Source organism: Gambusia affinis, linkage group LG24 (assembly GCF_019740435.1).
Source record: "Gambusia affinis linkage group LG24, SWU_Gaff_1.0, whole genome shotgun sequence".
NCBI lineage: Eukaryota > Metazoa > Chordata > Actinopteri > Cyprinodontiformes > Poeciliidae > Gambusia > Gambusia affinis.
In genome coordinates this window covers 10,315,934-10,335,912 of record NC_057891.1, presented here as the reverse complement: position 1 = coordinate 10,335,912, position 19,979 = coordinate 10,315,934, and the positions used below count along the sequence as shown (strand labels likewise).

The following is a 19,979-nucleotide window of genomic DNA, read 5'->3' as shown; positions in this document are numbered from 1 at the left end:
CATTTTTAGGAGTCTCAAAGATTTGTAGATTTAGGCTGTGGTATCTTGCCTGGTATCTACACATATTCTATTAGCATAAAAATGCTAAAAACAAGGACTAATCTAAACTGTAACTGGTGGTCTCATATTTTGTTTCAGAAAATGTTTAATTTGACCCGGCTGAGGTGTTCCTTATACAGTGGGATAGTTTTATGAAGTCTTGTGGATGTACTGTAACAGCCACAAAAGCCTCCCTTCCCAGCTTGAATTTGACCTCAGCAAACGCTGGCTAACCAAAGTCAAACCCTGCCTTTAAATCTTTCTGCATGTGAAGAATGCACACAGAGGTCCAAGTCAAACGAATATCTTCCTCCTCATCGTGATATATAGTTGGTGCAGCTGGTTGGGTTTCCCTTTTTTTTTTTTCTCCATTTCTTCCCCCCTCCTCACTCTCCTTTGCTCAACCTCTACTGTTGCAAACATAATGTTCCACTGGTGGTTTTCTCTTGTTTTCCCCTTACTTTACCCTTGCATGTACAGATCCAGTGGCTCTCGTCTCGCTGCGTGTTCTGCTCCACCCACCTGGAAATAAAAGCCAAAGATTTCACCCGAGCTGCTGGGAAGCGAACTCCTCGGAGCTGTACGATACTCCCAACTCCGCTGCTGCAGCCACAGTTAAAGGTAAGTCATCTGTCACCACTTCCACTCATGGATGGGATTGTGCATGGTGAATGCTTTCAGTTGGATGTTTGATTCCGAGAAAACAAAGTTGTTTTTTTTACATTTTTTGTGACTAAAAAGGAGTTGTGAAATCAAAGATCACACACTTAATCACACAGAGCCGACTAAAGAGGAAACGCTTTGTTGTGGAAGCTTTTGCATATCATATATGACATATTTCTTCATGCAGCGAGAAAAAGGAATGAAAAACCAGGAGATCCACCTGGGAAGAATAACTCTGGATTGTGCTTGTTAAAATAAATGAGCTGTGCAGCATCTTGACAGGATTCAGCACAAGTTAATGGAATGGCTTAACATTTTGGGGGTTTTGCTTCGCACATCTGTCAGCAGCACTGCTGGAAAAATGTCGACTGGTTTCTGCTTTTTAGCAGCAATAAGAGGAATTTAATTTTCAAGGCAGACTGGAGGGAAACAATTTAAGTTGTGAGCTAAATTCTTTTTGCTTTTAGATGATAAAACATGATTTGTGGAACTTAAAAAAATCCAGCCTGAGTTCTGCTTCTTTTCCCTTCGCTGTTAAAACATAAGGGGCTTTGGGTTTTACACTCTTATGGATAGTGATGGATATTTCTTTGACTCGATTTGGTTCCAGCAGAAGAACATGCTTTACTGTAATGAGCTTCACAGACTGTACAGTGTTATTAGTTTCTTAACAGCTTTTTAATGGAACATAAAACCTGAAAGCTCTGGATTCATCAGAAGATTGTAAGAAATTTTCTTTCAGGTTTTCACCAAGCCAAAAAACATCCTACTTAAGGAAAATAAAAACTCTTATATTTTATAAACTGTTGTAGATATTGTAGTTGCCAAGCAACTAAATTTTTAGATTCACAAATAACGAGTTTTTCCTTCTACTCCAGCAACAACATTGTGTTTCTTAAGATGCTTTCATCCTTTTTTTTTCTTTTTTTTTCTGAGACTAAGTGAAGAACATTTGTTCCAGAGCTCTAAACTCAATCCTTTTACATCGCTCTGTTTCCTTTTTGGAAGAGAGCACAAATCTGTGAAAAAAATAAAATCCCTTTCATCTTCAGCTCTCTCCCAGACACCTAAAATGTTTTGGGTCAACACGGACTTTAATCTGTTCATGTCCTTACAGAAATCCCATGTTCTATCTCAAGAAATGTAACCTCTCTACATGCTGCCACCACCATGTGTAACCGGGTTAACGTTGTGCTTTTGATGATACTCAGTGTTGTTTTGTGGCAGATGTTTCTGTGCCATCTGGAAGTGTGAATGAAAAGTCTTTTGACAACTGCCTATCAACTTGATTCTTAGAATCCGCCCAGGAAGTGGGAAAAACCATATTATCAAGAGGAAACATTTGATTTCGGGGGGAACTCGAAGGAGGTTTGTTCAGTGAAGGAATCCGTTTAAGCATGGTCACAGGTTCTGTGAGTTCCTGAGGCGCATCAGACTGCCTGAAGGTGGTTGCATTCCGTCGTCTGCAGTCTGAGTTCTGGCATCACACAAGCTCCAGCTTTCCAGCTTCTTATTAAACGCTGCTGCTCAGTTACATGCGAGTCCAAACAGTCAGCGGAACAACCATCGGATGCAGATGAAAAGCTGTGTGACGGGATTCGGAAAAACTATTTCTTTTCATTTTTAAATGAGCAAACCTACTGTTATTAGTGCAGTTATTGTGCTCAAAATGTAGAATATACGTCTTTGGAATTTTAAAACGGGGTCGGCATTTGGGGCTCTGGCAGGGTTAGGGGAACCTGTGAGGCTGCCCAACTGGTGTGATGGAGTTTGTGTGGGGCCTCAGTACATGTTGCAGTGTGTTGGGTTCCTAGCTGACAGGCTCTGTGTAGTTGTTTATTGTTATTATTGTTCTTATTATATTTTTATTTTTCTAACATATCATGTTCGGCAGTGTGTCACTAAGAGTTACTACGCGAGTGTCAAGGTGAGGCCCAGAGGACTTACTTTCACAGTGCATTACTGCTTTCACCATGATGCTCACTTAAACACTCTTAAGGTGTCTAAACCTGCGGAACGAGGAAAAATTGAGATGAGATGAAAAGCAATATGGAGAATGACATGAGATTTTAAAATCACTTTGAAGAAAGCCTCAGTAGACTTTATTCTGCTTTTTTGGTGATTTTTGCCACACACTCAACAAACCATCGATTTTTTTTTCCTAACTTCAAACCTTAGAAGCTACCATTTCCAGTTGCTAATGATAGCGTGTGCTGATTGTGATGTAGCTCAACATACCATTAGATAAACCACCAGTGGTTGCTATGCCTCTAGCATCTGAAGCACCTGTTGTGTTTGATTGTTGTTCATGTGTCGTCCTTCACTCTGATGCCTTTTATCAGCTCTACTGAAAACCGAAAATGCCTCAAAACAAATCCTTTGAGAGCAATTGAGGGACTTTCTCTTACATCTCCACATGCTGACTGCAACTCGCTGGAGCTCATCAGATAGTTGCCACATTTCAATGTTTTAAGATCACGATACAACAAGATCTCATCACGTCCCAATTTTCAATGATGAAATTTGTCTAAATTGATGTCATATGCAACCCTGATCTAATAATGTCAAACAAGCAATTCTGACAACATCTTAAGATGTCCTTTTCGCCAACCAAAACAACCCACAGCGTTCAGAATCCTTAGAATTTCTGGCCAAGTACGATCCAGTCTGTTGAAGGAGCCTGAATGCTGAAACTGAATCCAAAAGCTTCTTCAACAAAGTATTATTTTAAAGGTGTGTTCATTTATGTGACAAAACATTTATCATATAATCTGTGAGTGATAAATGACTTTAATAAAAGTGGGGAACAAGATTAATAGATGATTATTCATAGGATGATTGTTTTGATCACAAAAAAAAATTCTGTATGTTTTCCATCCACCATATTTTCCCAAATAAATTCAATTGCACCTTGAGAAAAAAACAAAGTCTGGCCACTTCAGTCATCAAACACAAAACTACACTTTCACCTCAGGCCCACTTTTATTCACCACTACTTCAGCTGCACATACAGTTGTAGATTTATGACAATGTTTGCTCCGAAGTCCTAACTAGAGAGACTTATAACTTTCATAAGCTCTTATTCAACTGCAAAACAACCTGGACAGCAGGAAGAGGGAGGATCATATTTTAGCTTTTAGTGACAGTTTTTATAGCTGGATCTTGTAACAGATAGAATTTTTGCAGTCATGAATTTTACAATTACTCATAAGACTTTATCCAAGATGATACAAACTTGCAGGGGACAGAATATTTATATAAACGCATGCAAATGAGTTGAGGCATGCATGTAAAGTGAAATTCAAGGTGACGTTTAGCTACCTCAGCATTACTTTTTAGTATCTGCCTCATTCTAGGTCTTAAATCATCCTCTTTTCTGTACTACTTTCTTTTCTTTCTTTCCTTTTTTTTCCCCCTTTAGTTCACTTTGACTCTCCACAACTCATGTAATCCTTACCCAGTGTTGTTCAATGTGGACATCAGCAGAGGGCGCTAGCAAGCCCTCATAAAGCTTGAGGGAAGATGAGGGGGGAAAAAAGCTAAATTGAAAAAGTATCCAATAAATTGTAATTATTCATTAATTTCTTTATAGACTTGCGACAGACTGGCAACCCCGCCTCTTGCCCGAAACGTTTGTTGGAGCTAGGCACCAGTACCCCTCCCAACCCCAATAGGGAGAAGGATGTAAAGAAAATGTATGGATTTATATCTTAAACTCCAGTTTGTGTTTCAGTCATTATAAAATCTAACTTAAAATAGTTCAAACATTATTTCCCATGCTCATTTTAGTCAGGCTTATCGTGCTACTTTGCTCCTCAAGCTAGCATAGCAGCTTGATAAACGTTATGGAAACGTCTCTGACAAGAAAAAGACCAAAGTTCTGCTATGGAAACCTTAAGAAGAATTTTAGCTGACTAAAATCAGAAGGTAGGACACAGCATTCATGACAAATGAATGTAATAATTATTGAATAGTGAAAAAGAGTGAGGAAAAAACGTTCTCGACGTTGATGTTTTATGTGTTGTAGCATTGTCTTTGTGTTGACAAAGGGGGTCTCTGCCTGGATGCTAAAGCTGTTTTGAGGGGTCATAATGTGGAAAAGCTTGTGAAGCCGACAATATTTTCATATTCATATTATGAAGCCATTTGAATGAATGTCTGATAAAGCTCTCTATCTGCTGTTTTCTACCCAGAGCAGCACCATGGTTATGTTATTCAGGTTTAGCTCAGTGTTCTTAGCCTTTTGGATTAACCAAAATGTTGCAATTGGGTTTCATCACATCGTAATACATCCCTCCACAAGGCAACTAGTGTTTGTTGGAACATCCTGCTGGGCAGACCCTGTACACAAAATCCCAAGCAGCGCCCAAAACCACCAATCCACCTGAGGGAATCCGACTCACACAGGTGTCACCATCAGACGCCCATTACTACTGGTCTGGAGAGCTTTACTCACAGCGGCAGGCTGCATTGTTGACTCCCTCCGTGTCTGAATTCAGATTAAAATGTGGGAAATCTTTCGCGGTATTTGTGGTTTGGTTACAATTAGATTGGAAAAGATGTGATTCATATAACATAGCGCCTCCCCAAATGACACTGCTAAACTAATATAATAACAGTTTTAACAGTGATTTATTTAGATTTTCATGCAAAAATGTTGTGGTCTGTTTTATTGGCTTATTCTGCAAAACTGTTTCAAGAAGCTTCTGTGGCATGAAAAACTACGAAAAAAACAACAATTTTTTGTAGTTGTTATTTACAATATACAACATCTCCAGCCTAAAAAGATGAAATACCTGCTTGACACGCTATTGGCTGACCATTTTAAAACCAGCCGATCTAGGAACGCCTTTTACTTTCTTTGGTGCTAATTGGTTGTTCCCCAAAGATTGGCAACAAAGACGCTTCTGTGATAATGTTAGTGCTATGATTGTTTCTACTGAGTATATTAATGCAGCCTAAATTGTTGGTGTTTGAACAATTACAATAGTTACAAAGGTTTTTAGAGGCCGCCTCAAGTAGATCACCTTTAGACCTCTTTTGCTGCTTGGGGTCAATGTAAAGTAGAGAGCCTGTTAGCCTTGAAAAAGTTTGTCTTTCATGATGTCTTTCATAGTTTCTTTGAATTTCAAGGGAAATTCAAAGAAACTATGTCTTTACAAACTGGGGTTATTTCTGCTGATGTTTTTCATAAAACCAGTGTGGACCAGAAAACAAATTTCAAAAAAAAATTAGAGAGCTAACTAGTCATGAGCTCCATATTTAGTACATTTTGAGGCATTAGCTGTTTTGGCTTGTATTCACACAGTTCAGGAAATATATTTCTGCAGTTTAAAAGCACCAAATTCCCCAGTGGAGTCTGTGGTTTTAGGATACATTATAAGATCTGGTTATTGGCCATAACACTTTCATTGCTTACAAAAATATTCATTCACTTGGAGGGTTTTTCCACTTATGAGTCGGTGCAAATGTGAAAAATAGCTGAAAAAAGGAGGAATGTGGCAAAACCACCCTGCAAAAAAAAAATAATCTGATGGTCGAACTGAAGGCTCAGAAATGCAGACGCGCCCGGGATGCTGTTTCCTTCCTGCTGTGTGAGAAAGTGGAACATGTCATGAGAAATAAACTCTAATGTTCAAACTGGAGTTTGCAAAATTCAAAGCTGCTATTAACTGCCATCCACAGACATTAGATACTCTGTTTTGACAGAATTCAAGAGCTAGCAGGAAAACCTTTTTCCAAATGATTTTTTTTTCCGGTGGGGGTGGAGGAGGGTGAGCCTGGGATAAAAATCGTGGCTAGACATTTGGTGACTTGTGGTTCTTACCGCTCCAAGAGAAAAAGAGAAACTCTAAGGAAGACAGATGAATAGATAGAGAGACTGTCTGGTTTTTCTTTATACTTTCTTACTGACTTTTACTTTTTAACCTCTTGAACTGAATATCTGGTCCAGGAGGCTCAGCTTTCTTAATACAAAGAAACTGAATACAGACACGAAAGAAAGTTGAATGAGAGGAAATCAACATTGAATTTCAAGTGATGGAACTACTTTGTAGCTGATAGTTGGCTAACTATGAAAAGAGAAAACGGAGAAAAGAAAAGCCACTTGTGATGAACGTGGCTGTGGATTGTGGAAATAATAGCACAAATTTGGCCTTATTTGTTGAAGTAATTGAGTATTTTAGTTTTTTATTATTGATGGCTTTCCGCCTGTTAGAAATAAATAAAACAATTCTAAAGTGGACTTTGGCGCCCTCTGCTGCAAGTTCAGTATAATATCATATTAGAACATTACAGTAATTGGACACAAAGGTTTTGTCTATTTTACACAGTGATGTTTTTCAAATGCATATTTCTATTTAGTATGATGAAAGTGCCTTACAGATATTGAAAAATAAAATCACTTTTCTCAGAAAATAGGATATTGCAGGGGATTAACAACAACAACAACAAAAAATAAATAAAATAATAATAATAATAATAATAATAATAATAATAATAATAATAATAATAATAATAATAATAATAATAATATTTTTCAACTAGAAAAAGCGTGTTCCACACAGTCACATCCAGCAGACAATCAATGCTAGATATAATATAATGCTCTCAAGAATTGAATATAATGCTTGAATACAATGCTTGAGAGCATTATATTCAAATTCTCTCAAGCATTTGAATATAAAGTTATGTGTAAAAAAAGGTTTGACTGAAAATGATTATTCTCACACATGATCATCTCTCACGACTGCCATAAAAAGGAGAAGGTACTTAGAGCCATTCAAAGTGCTGTGCTGAAATGTATAAATGGAAGGTTGAGTGGAGGGAAAACAAGTAGCTGAAAAACGTTAAGCTTCAAATCTAAGGCAGTTATTGCTTACATCCATAGGGACAATACACCACCATGGAATTTTATCAAAGAAGCCATAACTTCTTCGAAGTATATAAACAGAAAGTTGAATGGAAGGAAATCCTCGTTATGGTTTATATTTATTGAGTAAACAAAGGTCATTCATCAGAAAAATAGAAATGTCCATAGAAAGCCATAATCATCAAAATTAACAAACTCAATTTTAATCCTGTGTCATGAATATATTATGCAATGTTTTTTTTTTTATCCAATTACTGAAATAGATGTACATTTTCAATGAAATTCTAACATATTGAGAAACACCAGTATATGGATGTTAATAGCTAAAGGAAGAAAGAAAATATTCATATTTTAGTAATCATTTTCCCATTCTCTGATGAATAGAATTGATACCTCTGTTTTACATGCACTGATAGCATTTTGCCTTTAAGAATCTATTTACATTTTGTCTGCAGAAACTTTAAAGGCAGAACAAATAATCAACGTTAACTCACAAACATTCATGCGAGAAGTCATTAAAAATTGTTTGAACACTAATGCTTTCCCCAGAGTTTCTCTTGGCACTTTAGCATCCTGCTGTCACCTGACTGGTGGATTCTTTTGTGCAAACTGCCTTGGCAAAAGGTTATGATTTCCGAATGCAAAACCGTGCAATTTCCCTTCCTGCTCCAAAACGATGTGAAATCTGAAGCCGATCCTGTAAAGTGATGACATGCCCCTGCTTATTGTTTGTTTATTGAAGCCGCCCATCTGGAATCAGTCAGCAGGAGAACACGAAGGGGAATGGAAACCTGATTGTTCTCAAAGAAAAGTTGGAGGTGATAAAAGAGTATTGACTCATCAGCAAGCCCAGCCAACTGCGGTTGGAAGAGTTGGCAAAGACGTGATAACTGCAGGCCGAAACATTTTGCTCCATGGGACTGTCATCAAGCAAAATATGATGTTAAAGAATTTAAAATAAAATAGAGTCATAAAAAAATAAAAAATACATTTGTATCAGAATTTATTATAGCCTGTTCTAAACAGTCCAACTGTTTGAGACCAATTTCTTGGCCCCAGACATGAGCCAGGTCAAGCTGTGGATGGCCTTATATTTTAATTCAATTCAATTCAAAAACACTTTATTAATCCCAAAGGGAAATTAAATGTCACAGCTTATATTATTTATCTTTAAAGACTTGTGGATAAGTTGAGGCATACTGTTCTCGCCAGCTAGTCGTTTAGTACTTTTAGTTTTCTTTGCTTCGATATATCAGTCTTATAATTCTTGATCTCAGAGATGTTATCATCAAAAGATTATATAGAGTCAATACCTTTGAGCTTGGGTTGCACAGTGGCACAGTTAGTAGCACTGCTGCCTTGCAGCAAGAAGGTCCTGGGTTCGATTCCCGGCCCGGGGTCTTTCTGCATGGAGTTTTCATGTTCTCCCTATGCATGCGTGGGTTCTCTCCGGGTTCTCCGGCTTCCTCCCACAGTCCAAAAACACTACTGTCAGGTTAATTGGTCTCCCTAAATTCTCCCTAGGTGTGAGTGTGTGTGAATGGTTGTGTGTACTGTATGTCTCTGTGTTGCCCTGCAACAGACTGGCAACCTGTCCAGGGTGTACACTGCATCTCGCCCGGAACGTAGCTGGAAATAGGCACCAGCAACCCTCCTGACCCCATTAGGGAAAAGGGTGAACAGAAAATGGATGGATGGATGGACCTTTGAGCTTTTTTGATCTATAAAGCACACTGCAGCCAAGTTGTTGTAGAGGTTAAATATATATTATTAGGGCTTTATTAGTAAAATGGCAGCAAATGTGCTTATTCCATAACTTCATTACCTTTGACCTTCTCTCCTCTGGTTTGTTTAACAGCTAGTCTCAGATCAACTCAGCCCTCCAGGACTGTCAGCATCAGAAACAGCAACTTTATACCTTTTGGGGAAAATATACATTTGCTTTGCATTGTCCCAACATGAAGGCAAAGATATAGTAGGATCCAGTTAAATTCTTGATGAATATGGGTTGTTGCTATGTTGTTGCACTGTGTTTTAAGATCTTGTTCAATGTGCCCTTTTTGAACTTTGAACCCCCGCCCCTCCAAAGGTCTTTGCACGGCCTTGAGTGCTTGATGTACATTCTTGTATGTTAAGAGTGGCATTCTTGTATGTCATGTTGTGGAAAAAATTGCCTGTAAGAGGAAATCACTCAATCAGGCTTATTGTGCTCGACACAGAGAGCTCACCCCAGAGTAATAGCTCTAAATGGGTTTTATACCAAGGAGAGGATGGGTCTGTATTGTTGAACAGTTGTAAATGACCCCGATACTGAGGAAATGGAAAGGACATCATTCCATGTAGTTTCATGGACATTCCATGTCCATGAATGATGTCCATGGAATGATGGACATCATTCCATGTAGTTTCCATCATTCCATTTGGCGTTTTATAAACGCCAAATGATTGGCGTTTATATTGTTTATATTGCTTGTAAATCGACAAAAATAGACATACACTAACTTTGTAGAGATGTGCTTGGAAGCTGAAGACTGAAGGATTAGCTCCATCATGATGGGTTCCAGTTTCCTAACCCACATGCAGAACACCAGGAGAACAGGAAATCAGATTAATAAAGTTTATTTAAACAATATTAAAAGGTTTATTGAGTGGGTCTGGTCCTTGGGGTGCGCACAAGGGATCATCTGCACACTGAAGAGCAGCAAAGGGAAATTGTGAGTTTGAGGTTTTCTGAAAGGGGAACTTCGAGAGAAATTAGACCGATCTTACTTGAATTGAAAATAAGTTCCACCGGGAAGGGGGGAAACTGTGGGTTTGTAGTTTTGGTCTCTTTGTGGGTGTCTTTGAGATGATCCAGGTTCCAGAGAGAGATCTCTGCAGAGTAAGTTCTGGGTTGATGATGTGGAGGCTGCAGTGGAGGGCGGACAGGTAAGTTCAGGTGTGGAGGAAAACAGAGATTCGATTGCCAGCTGGGAAATCCAGAAACGGTTTAAGGTTAATCTGCAGGGGAGAAGATGGAAGTCAGGCAACCAGTGGGTAACTATCCACAGCATCACGAAAGAGGCAATCCAAAAAGCCAGGGCTAGGACTTCAGAGGGAATCTTCCAAGGCGTCACGAGGAAGCACCTGAGAGAGAGAGAGAGAGAGAGAAAGAGAGAGAGCCAACAGGAGTTGTTTACTAAAAGTACTTCTAGGGGAAAATCACAGAGAGCTATCTCAGAGCGGCTCAGAGTACCATTACTGGCAAACACTCAGGCGACAAGATGCTGGCAGTCTGCTCATCTTAAACTCCAGGATGATTGGATGATGAATCGCAGATGCGCTGGCAGAATCAGCGGGCATGTCCCTCCAAGTGTGCAGCCTCTAACACCATCTGCTGGATGAAGGATGAAGTAACAGGCGAACAGAAAAAAAAGCCCAGTTCCCCACACGCTCCAGCCCTGGTCATAACAGTCCTGTCCAGGACAGGTCCTGCTAAAATCTCTGGGTCTGTAATGCATTTCCCTTCTAACAGATGTTTCCCATTGCTTTGCTATGTTATTCTATTGGAAACTGTCACAGTATGAAAAAAGTTTGCTAACCAAATCAGAGTAATTACTTTGTGTCAATTTAGTTGCATAGGACATTTTTCTTGGTTGTTTTGAAATGCGGGATTTCACAATATCTGGCACAAAATCAGGAAATTCTGCTTGTAAATTTACTTTATAATTTACCTGTGAAAATAATGCCCATATACTATAAAACAGTTGGAACAATTCCATCATTGTTACCGCAATGAAAACCATTGACCAAACACAAATGTCCTCAATATCCAGTGATAACCTTATTGTTTACATTTCTAGGTCCTAGCATTAGTTTTATTGAAATATCCACCTACCTTATGTGCAAATAAGCTATGTACTCATTGAAGGTTGATGTCAACTGAGATTGTGTAAGACAAACTATAAAAACCAGGGTTCCTAAATTACTAATGAAGCTTCAGATTTAAGGAGTGGTGAATATTTGTAAAATTAGCCACTCTCTGTGTGACGTAAACCAGAGATAAAGTTCAGCTATATGATTGAAGTGTTTCCATTAATTTCCATCCTGCATAATCAAGCGCCGACATGTAATAGTTTTATAATTTGATGCTTATCAGAGTTCCATTCTGTGCTGGAAACACATGGATTGCTGCTCTTTACTCTGTCTGGGAAGCAAAAGATGATTGGTGATATGGACTTTCTCGAATCCAACCACTTTTATTATAGGTGTTAGAGGTAATTATTATCAAATGCTAGCCAACTAAAACTTAACTTATATCAGTGGGATAAATGTTGTTGCTCAGCAAACAGAATAACTTGTGTTTTTGATATCTGCTATGACAGTCCAATTATACGCTATATTCTTGGAATATGTTGAGCCCCTTAGCGCCAGTTGAACCCTGTTTTATCACCCCATCTTACCTGACTACTCAGGGTTTCTGTGTGTTTTTTATGCATATTGCCTATAGATCATAAAGACTAGTATGTGCTGATTGTTGCCCTGTTGCCTAACGAAATGTGTTCACCAGTCACCCACAGGAGATAAAAGCAGCTTGTTTGAGTCCAAGAGTTTTGGACTACAGCTGAGATCAGTTAAGTGTCTCGTTGTGTAACATCCTCTTGAATTTAAAAGCTCGGAGCTTTTGGATCACTCTCTGGTTCGAAAAAGACGTTTGGCTAAATATTTTATGCAATTGTGCGCTGTTTGGCAACATGAAAAACATCATTGTGACTGGCACCTATTAATTGCAATGCTAAGTTGCATAGTCACTTTTGTGACCCAGTAAGGTGTTTTGTGGGTGCTTTACAACCATGAGATATGTGAGAACGTTTATCTATGAAACCTGGCATGTTTTTGTCAACTAATCTGACATTTCTAACTGTGTGCCTTACTGGTTGAGTAATTTTAATGTCAGTTTGCATTCAGGAGTGAGTGACAGAATAATGGCAACATTTACAAGCTCTTTTCACATGATCAAATATGACATCAGCTCTAACCACATCGTTCCTAAGCTCGCTTCAGTTCCATGTTCATAGGACAAAACTATAATAATATTCTTTTTTTTTTTAAATGAAGTACATACAAAATATAATTTAAAAAAAAGGAAAAATAATTCATAAAACAAAATAGAAAAATTTATCATAGTGATAATATTAAATTGAACATGTTGAAATATTAATCTATGTGATAATATATTATCAAATAAGTTGGTCAAATTCCTTTTTCTTTTATTTCTTAGATGCAAAAACTGGCACATTAATAATTTAATTGAAGCATTTATTTATTTATTTCTACCATTATTCCAAATTTTGACAGGATCAGTACTCCATACCTAGTGCTACCAATATACAACATAATATTATTAGAAAAAAAAATCATTTTAATAAATTCTGCTAATATCCTCAAATATTCCTGAGGAGAAGGGCAAGGTGGGCATTTTATGTGAGTGCCTTCATGTTACCAATCATATGAATGTCTTTGTGACAAAAATGATAAAGAAAATATGAAGTACTTACTATCAGAATAGACTTCATAATATTTGCTAAACATGTACAATTACGGGAAAAAAATAAAGCCCTCATCCATCTATTATTCAGAAGAGTCCATGAAGAGGATCTTTCACAGGAACCCTTCATCTTCAGTGCTGGTTACTTTTTCTCTATTATGGTGATTGTGTATTTTAAATACTTGCTTCGCCGATATGTAAGCAAATCTCACTAAAATTACTGCAGCAATCCAAATTCTTTAATTTCCATAGTTCAGCTTCATTTTAAATAAACGCTAAAGCTGGAGAGAAAACATACATTCATGCATTCATGTTTATCTCACAGAGCACTCTTGGCATCACTTAACGGATTCCTCAAACGCAAACATGTTTAAATGATTAAAGATCATGTTCACCAATCCACAGCATTAATTAGATTATTTTATGTATGTAGACATTGTCTAAATCCTCAAGGTACACACAGAAAGAGGGGAATTCACATCCTGGTAGAATAAAGACTTTCTTTTTGTTTGACACTTGTGGTGCTAATAACATCTGTTACATGTTACTATAAATTTTTGCACAAAATAGACTTTGTTTGTTTTGTTTTTGTTTGAAGCAAAAAAAGACCTTTTTTTTCTCCCTCTTTCTCCACAGAAAATGATGGCTGTACTTCTCCGTTTCTCCTGCCATGTTGTCTTTCTACTCCAGCCATATGTAATGAACACAGCTGATGGGGGAGCATATTATGGACCAAAGCAGCCACCTCAGCAGCAGCCTCAGCCCATCCCGCAGTACAGCGATGACTTTCCTCAGCAGCAGTTCCTGGGGAACGAGATGCCACATTCACCTTTCAGCAAAGGGATCCCATCTATGTCCCAGCATGGAAAAGATGCTCCACAACTGCCATTGCCTTTGCAAATTGGAAAAATTAGACCATTGACAAAAGGCAAAGGTGATGTTTTACACTATATAAACAAAAGGAAGCTTTATCCTTTTTTAGTAATATACTAGACAGAATCTTAATAAAGTAGCGTGTGGTGTTCCACAAGGTTTGGTATTGGGATATCAGTTATTTATTCATCCATCCATTTTTCTATTGGTGTATTGGTGTGTGTGCACACCATACACACACATCTCATGGCTATTTGTTGATTTTGGGTTTATTTTTAAATGTTAATTCACATTAAAATAAAGAAATACCCATATTCCAAATAATGACGCAAATTGTTGTGGTCTACTAATATATAATTTTTAAAAATTTAAGTCATTCATTTATTTATTCGATCATTACATCATGATCATGTATGTCTGTTTTCACTTATTCACAGGACAAACCTTCCCAAGGGGATCTAAAGGTCCTCTTCCTGTTCCTAGTGGGAAAGGTTTCACAGGTGGACCTCAAGGCATTGAAGGCCCCCCTGGACCAGTGGGCCCTCCAGGTCCACAAGGCCCCCCTGGGCTTCCAGGACAGGGGATTCCTGGATCACCAGGAAAGCCAGGTCCCCCGGGTTCTCAGGGATACAAGGGAAATGGAAAACCTGGAATGCCAGGATTGCCTGGAAAACCTGGAGGCCCTGGATTACCAGGAGCAAAAGGGGATCTTGGACCAATTGGTGGTCAAGGGCCAACAGGACTTCCCGGGCCTCCAGGACTCCCAGGTCCCACTGGACTCCCTGGAATTTCAAAATCAGGAGGCCAGGGGTTACCAGGACTGCAAGGGCAACCAGGAGAACCTGGCCAAAATGGTCCACCTGGGTTTCCTGGTCCTCAAGGTCCAAAAGGCGATAAAGGGCTTGGACTGCCTGGTTTTCCAGGTGTGAATGGACCTGGTGGGCCACCTGGTCCTCCTGGACAAGTGGGCCTCCCTGGCAATGGCAAACCTGGTCTGAATGGTGTACCTGGACAACCAGGATTTCCAGGAAAACCGGGTCCTCCTGGAGAAGCAGGACTAGTAGGAGCACCAGGTCAAAGAGGGCAACCAGGACTTCCAGGTGTACCAGGAATAGGAAAACCAGGAAAAGATGGTGTTAGAGGGTTACCAGGGTTCTCTGGAGGAAAAGGTGAACCAGGGCCTCCTGGTTTAATTGGACCACCAGGCTTGCCAGGTTATGGGAAAACAGGATTTCCAGGGCCTAAGGGTCACAAGGGACATGCTGGTCTTCCAGGACAACCAGGCCCAAAAGGTGACAAAGGTCATGTAGGTCAACCTGGAGTTATTGGTCTAACTGGTTTGACAGGAATACCTGGGGCACCAGGGCCCACCGGGCCTCCTGGTAGTCTTGGCTTCCCAGGACAGAAGGGAGAAGATGGCACATTTGGCCCTAGAGGAAATCCTGGAGTGAAGGGTGAAACTGGACCTCCAGGTCTTTCAGGACAGCCAGGTAGGCCAGGAGAGGGTGGACAACCTGGACAAAGAGGATTCCAAGGGCCAATAGGGCCAAAAGGAGAAGCTGGGGCTAGAGGTTTACCTGGTGCCTCTGGTGCTGCAGGATTACAAGGACCAAAAGGAGAGGGAGGAGATTCTGGAAACAAGGGCCAACCAGGTCCACAGGGGATCCCTGGACTTACAGGACCAGGGGGACCAATTGGACCTCCTGGTCATCCAGGACAAAAAGGTGAAACAGGACCAACAGGTAACCCTGGTTATCCTGGTAATGGGGCCCCAGGAACCCCTGGTCAAATTGGTCCTCAAGGAAACCCTGGTCCCAGTGGTTTTCCTGGACTTCCTGGACAACCCGGCCCTCCAGGTCCTCCCGGCCCTCCAGGAATGTTTACTGAATCTCCTGACATTATTCAATTCCTCCCTCACACAGGCCCCTACAATGGACAAGTTCCCAAAAAGCCAGGCAATGGAGTTGAGATTAGTGGAACCAATCAGCAGATTCCTGCATTCACTGCAAAACTGACAAATCCGTTCCCTCTAGTAGGCTCCCCAATCACATTTGACAAACTTCTCCACAACGGAAATCAGGACTACAATCCACAAAATGGTATTTTTACATGTAGTATACCAGGAATCTATTATTTTGCTTACCACGTCCACTGCAAGGGAGGCAACGTTTGGGTGGCGCTGATGAAGAACAGTAAGCCAGTAATGTACACTTATGACGAGTACAAAAAGGGTTTGCTTGATCAGGCTTCAGGAAGCGCTGTACTCCCATTGAGAAAAGGAGACACTGTTCATGTAGAGCTTCCATCAGACCAGGCAGCAGGACTTTATGCTGGTCAGTATGTCCATTCCACATTTTCTGGATACTTACTGTACTTGATGTAATAAGTAGAGGCCATTGTCATACATTGAAAGGGAAAAGTATTTGAGACTCAGTGTTTGTAGGCCAAGATTAGGGAATATATGTAGGAAAAACTCAGTGCTTTCCAGGTGTCAGTTGCCTAGAGTAGAAAATATTGACCCCTTGCATGTCGTGTTACACTTTTCAGAAAGTGTCCCCTTCTGCCATGACAGACATCCAAACAACGCATGTACACGTTTTTTCAAGGTTAGCAGACTTAACATTCGTAAAGTAAGTAAGTCTAGTAAGATGCAATGAAATATTAGATTATGGACAATGCATGTGTGTAATAATTAGTAACTATCCAAAAAATGTCCCACCATCATGTAGCCTACCATGTACAAAAAGTATTGGTAACCATCTAGACACCTGATTGCTTTTAAGTCTGCTCTGGTGGAAGGAAAGTGCTGTTTATGATGTAATGGTATAAATATTGTGGTGTGAATTCAGGCAAAGATGGTGATGTGATCAAATCAGCAAGCATGTCAGGAGGGTAAGTATGGGTTGGTTTCTAAGTGCTAGCTCTATCCAACTTTTATAAATACTGCTGTCCATAAGCCCCAACCAGGTCTGTTACTTCCACAGACAAATTAGCTCGACTTGAACAAGTAGAAGCCATAGTTGTACTGGCAAAACAATTTGGGAAACAATTTCAGTCGCTCCCTTCAATTTTCTAGTCTCTCACTTCCGACGTCCATCATGGTGCCTCAGTGTGATCAGGTGACATATTTGCAAAGGGTCAATGTATTTTGGTGCAATTAACATTGGTTTCACTTTTACATATTAGCACGAGGTGATAGCAACATGCTACCCTGAGTTATTAGTTGCCATATGCACATAATTTGCTGTAAACCTGTTCACCTAAATAACTGGCTACCATTGCTTTATTCATTTTTACTGTATTCTGTGCACATTAAGAACATAACATATTAATTAAGCCATTCATTTATTCACAATTATACTGTCGACATATGTATTTTCCGTTGTTTATCATTTCTGTATGTTTTGTATATTACTTGGCACATGCAGCTGGTAAAATATTGCAGTCTTTATATCAGTATTATATAAAGACATCAAACTGCATCTACATCCACAAATTGACAAATTTTCCTACATGTTATGCACTCTTTTTTTCTTGTCATCATAATGATGATTATGTAGTTTCTTTAATTTATTTTTTTTTTCCAACTACTGATTACTTGAATTTGCTTTATTTGTTGGGTGGAAAAAATAATTCACTTCAAAAATTCAACAGAAACAATGTGTAAGGTTAAAACAAAATCTATTGAAAGACACATTTTTCAAGCAGAATCTGCCAGTTTTTCTTCTTGTCTTCAAATGATGCATGTCATTTTGAAATAAAATCCTCTGTATATTTCTGTATACTTAAAGTGTTTCCAAAACGTGAATTTTCTTGTTTTTCTCTAAACTGTGTGTCAGCGAAAGAATCAAGCTTTTGTTTCACTCTAGAATTGTGCCACTCATGGTGGCAGCATGTTGGAGTTGCTCTGTTATATTAGTTCAGATTTATTCTCTTTGTAGACTTCAAGCATATAAACTATTCCCAGCACATCAGTATTCCTCAAATGGAATACTTATGCTTCAATTCAGTATGCCCAAGCGTGGTTTGGGAATACTGTCTAATCATGGTAGAGATGTTGCATGTTTGGACAGAATTTGCGACTCCAACATCTCTTTGCCCAACTTTCTGACCATGCAACCAGACAAGAGATCTGAAAATGAGTGTTAAAAGAAAATGATGTGGATTAGCAGTGCTCGCCATGGTGTCATCGAGAACATGTTACTGTCATATACCATCACCGATGCCCGAATATTTCACTGTTAGCATCTCATGACAGTCATGAGAAAGTCTTACTGCAACAGTCTTAAGTCAGAGGGCTCTTCAACTTTGTTGCAAGACTGACTGCTACTCTTCATCCAAAATGGCAAAAAGGATCATCATCCAAAATGAGTCTTTGAAAATACTTAGTTGATAGGAGTTACAGCAACCTTTAATTTCCATTTCAAATATTAGAAGTATTTTTCAATAGAATTGAATTAGAATTTTAACTTCTGTTTTTTTCTGCTTGATTTTTCTCTATTTTCAAATAAAAGTTAATAATTAAAACGAATACTTGTGTAGCTCCTCTGTTTGATTTTTTATTCACTTTGAAAGAGATTTAACACCAGGTTTATATGTTGTCCAGTTTACTTTTACCGTATTTGACAGAGCAGTCGGGTCAACAGCTGGGTCGTTCTCTGAATTCGCTGCATTTTGTGTCTCACAGGTTTATCTCAAAGATTTCCATATAATGCAAACCACATGTTTGAGAAAATCAAGAAATAGAAATATCCATGTGTCTTGGTAAAATAACATGCAGATATATTTTAAAAATTATGTTTTGAAAGATTGTATGGGTTGTTGAAGCATAGAGATCAGCCAAATGAGCAAGTCCCCACTGATCAATGTCAACTTTTCAATTAATATCAAACAAATAAAATTAGCCAGTAACTGCAAGTTATTTGTACCCTTATAAACATTTTTGGTATACTTTAACCTAAAAGTTAAATATGAGAAAAATACATGAATTATTTATAAAATAGCAGTTTTGTTCAACCCCGTAACAAAACTGCTACGGGGTTGGAGGGAATGGTAACGGCATACCAATCCCTCCTTTTTATAAATAATAGTTCAGTCCAATTTCCTCAGCACCCTGGAAGTGACATCACTTAAGTCTCTTCCTGCTCACACTGTAAAGGTGGGTCCTTGAGGGCCGGTGTCCTGCAACTTTTAGATGTACTTCAACACACCTGAGTCAAATAATGAGGTCATTAGCAGGACTCTGGAGAACCTGACTGCACTTGGGAGGTGATTCAGCTGTTGCATTCAGAAGCAAATAAAATATACTTAAAATTAGTTATTTTAATCAAGGGACAGGTGACCTCAAAGGAACTGGAGGAAATAGTTTAATTATGTCATAGAGTTATACTCATACAGCAGTGGCTCCCAAATATTTTCTGGGTCCCCCCTATGGGTTATAATAAAATCCAAAATACACTACAAACCATGTTCACAATGAAACATATTTGTGCAACAGTTTGTTTTTTTCATTCATCCATACCGCCCCCACTCCCCCCCGCAATAGTACTGCGCACTTTGGGAACCACTATCATCGAGGAATTAAATTAAATTGTCCCGTTACGGGGTTGAATTTAAAGCAACCTAAGTAACAAATAAATTCGTAACAATGTTTGTGATTTCATGCATAAGGTGGAGAGATATTTTCTTGGAGGTTCAAAGAGTTCTTTAATAGATACAGTGTTCAAAAACACATTTTTTTTGTGGTATATTTTTAAGTAATCTGAGTCCCCAAAATGTACCGAATTCGGAGAATCACTCAGCTGCTACATTAAAGACTTCCACTAGATGTCATTCTTTCTCCTCGCAGTTAATCATTTACCGTACTTTCTCTGCATAAAAACATGCATCAGTTCTTCACACAGCTCTTTTTTTTTAATGAAACCACAATAACAAATACTTGACTTTCTTATGCTGAGCATCTGGTATATCTATATTACAGAGTGAAAAGAATGGTTATGTAGAGCT

General features: G+C 38.9%; 1 protein-coding gene across 1 annotated transcript; it reads left to right on the top strand.

The window, feature by feature from the left end:
* The first annotated feature begins 463 nt into the window (after nt 1-463).
* On the top strand, nt 464-18,501 carry LOC122827290 (collagen alpha-1(VIII) chain-like). Its single transcript, XM_044110058.1, is given in 4 exon segments — nt 464-562; nt 565-660; nt 13,737-14,034; nt 14,411-18,501. Coding segments are annotated over 4 exon segments (2,439 nt in total). The 3' UTR covers nt 16,357-18,501.
* The last annotated feature ends 1,478 nt before the right edge of the window (nt 18,502-19,979 follow it).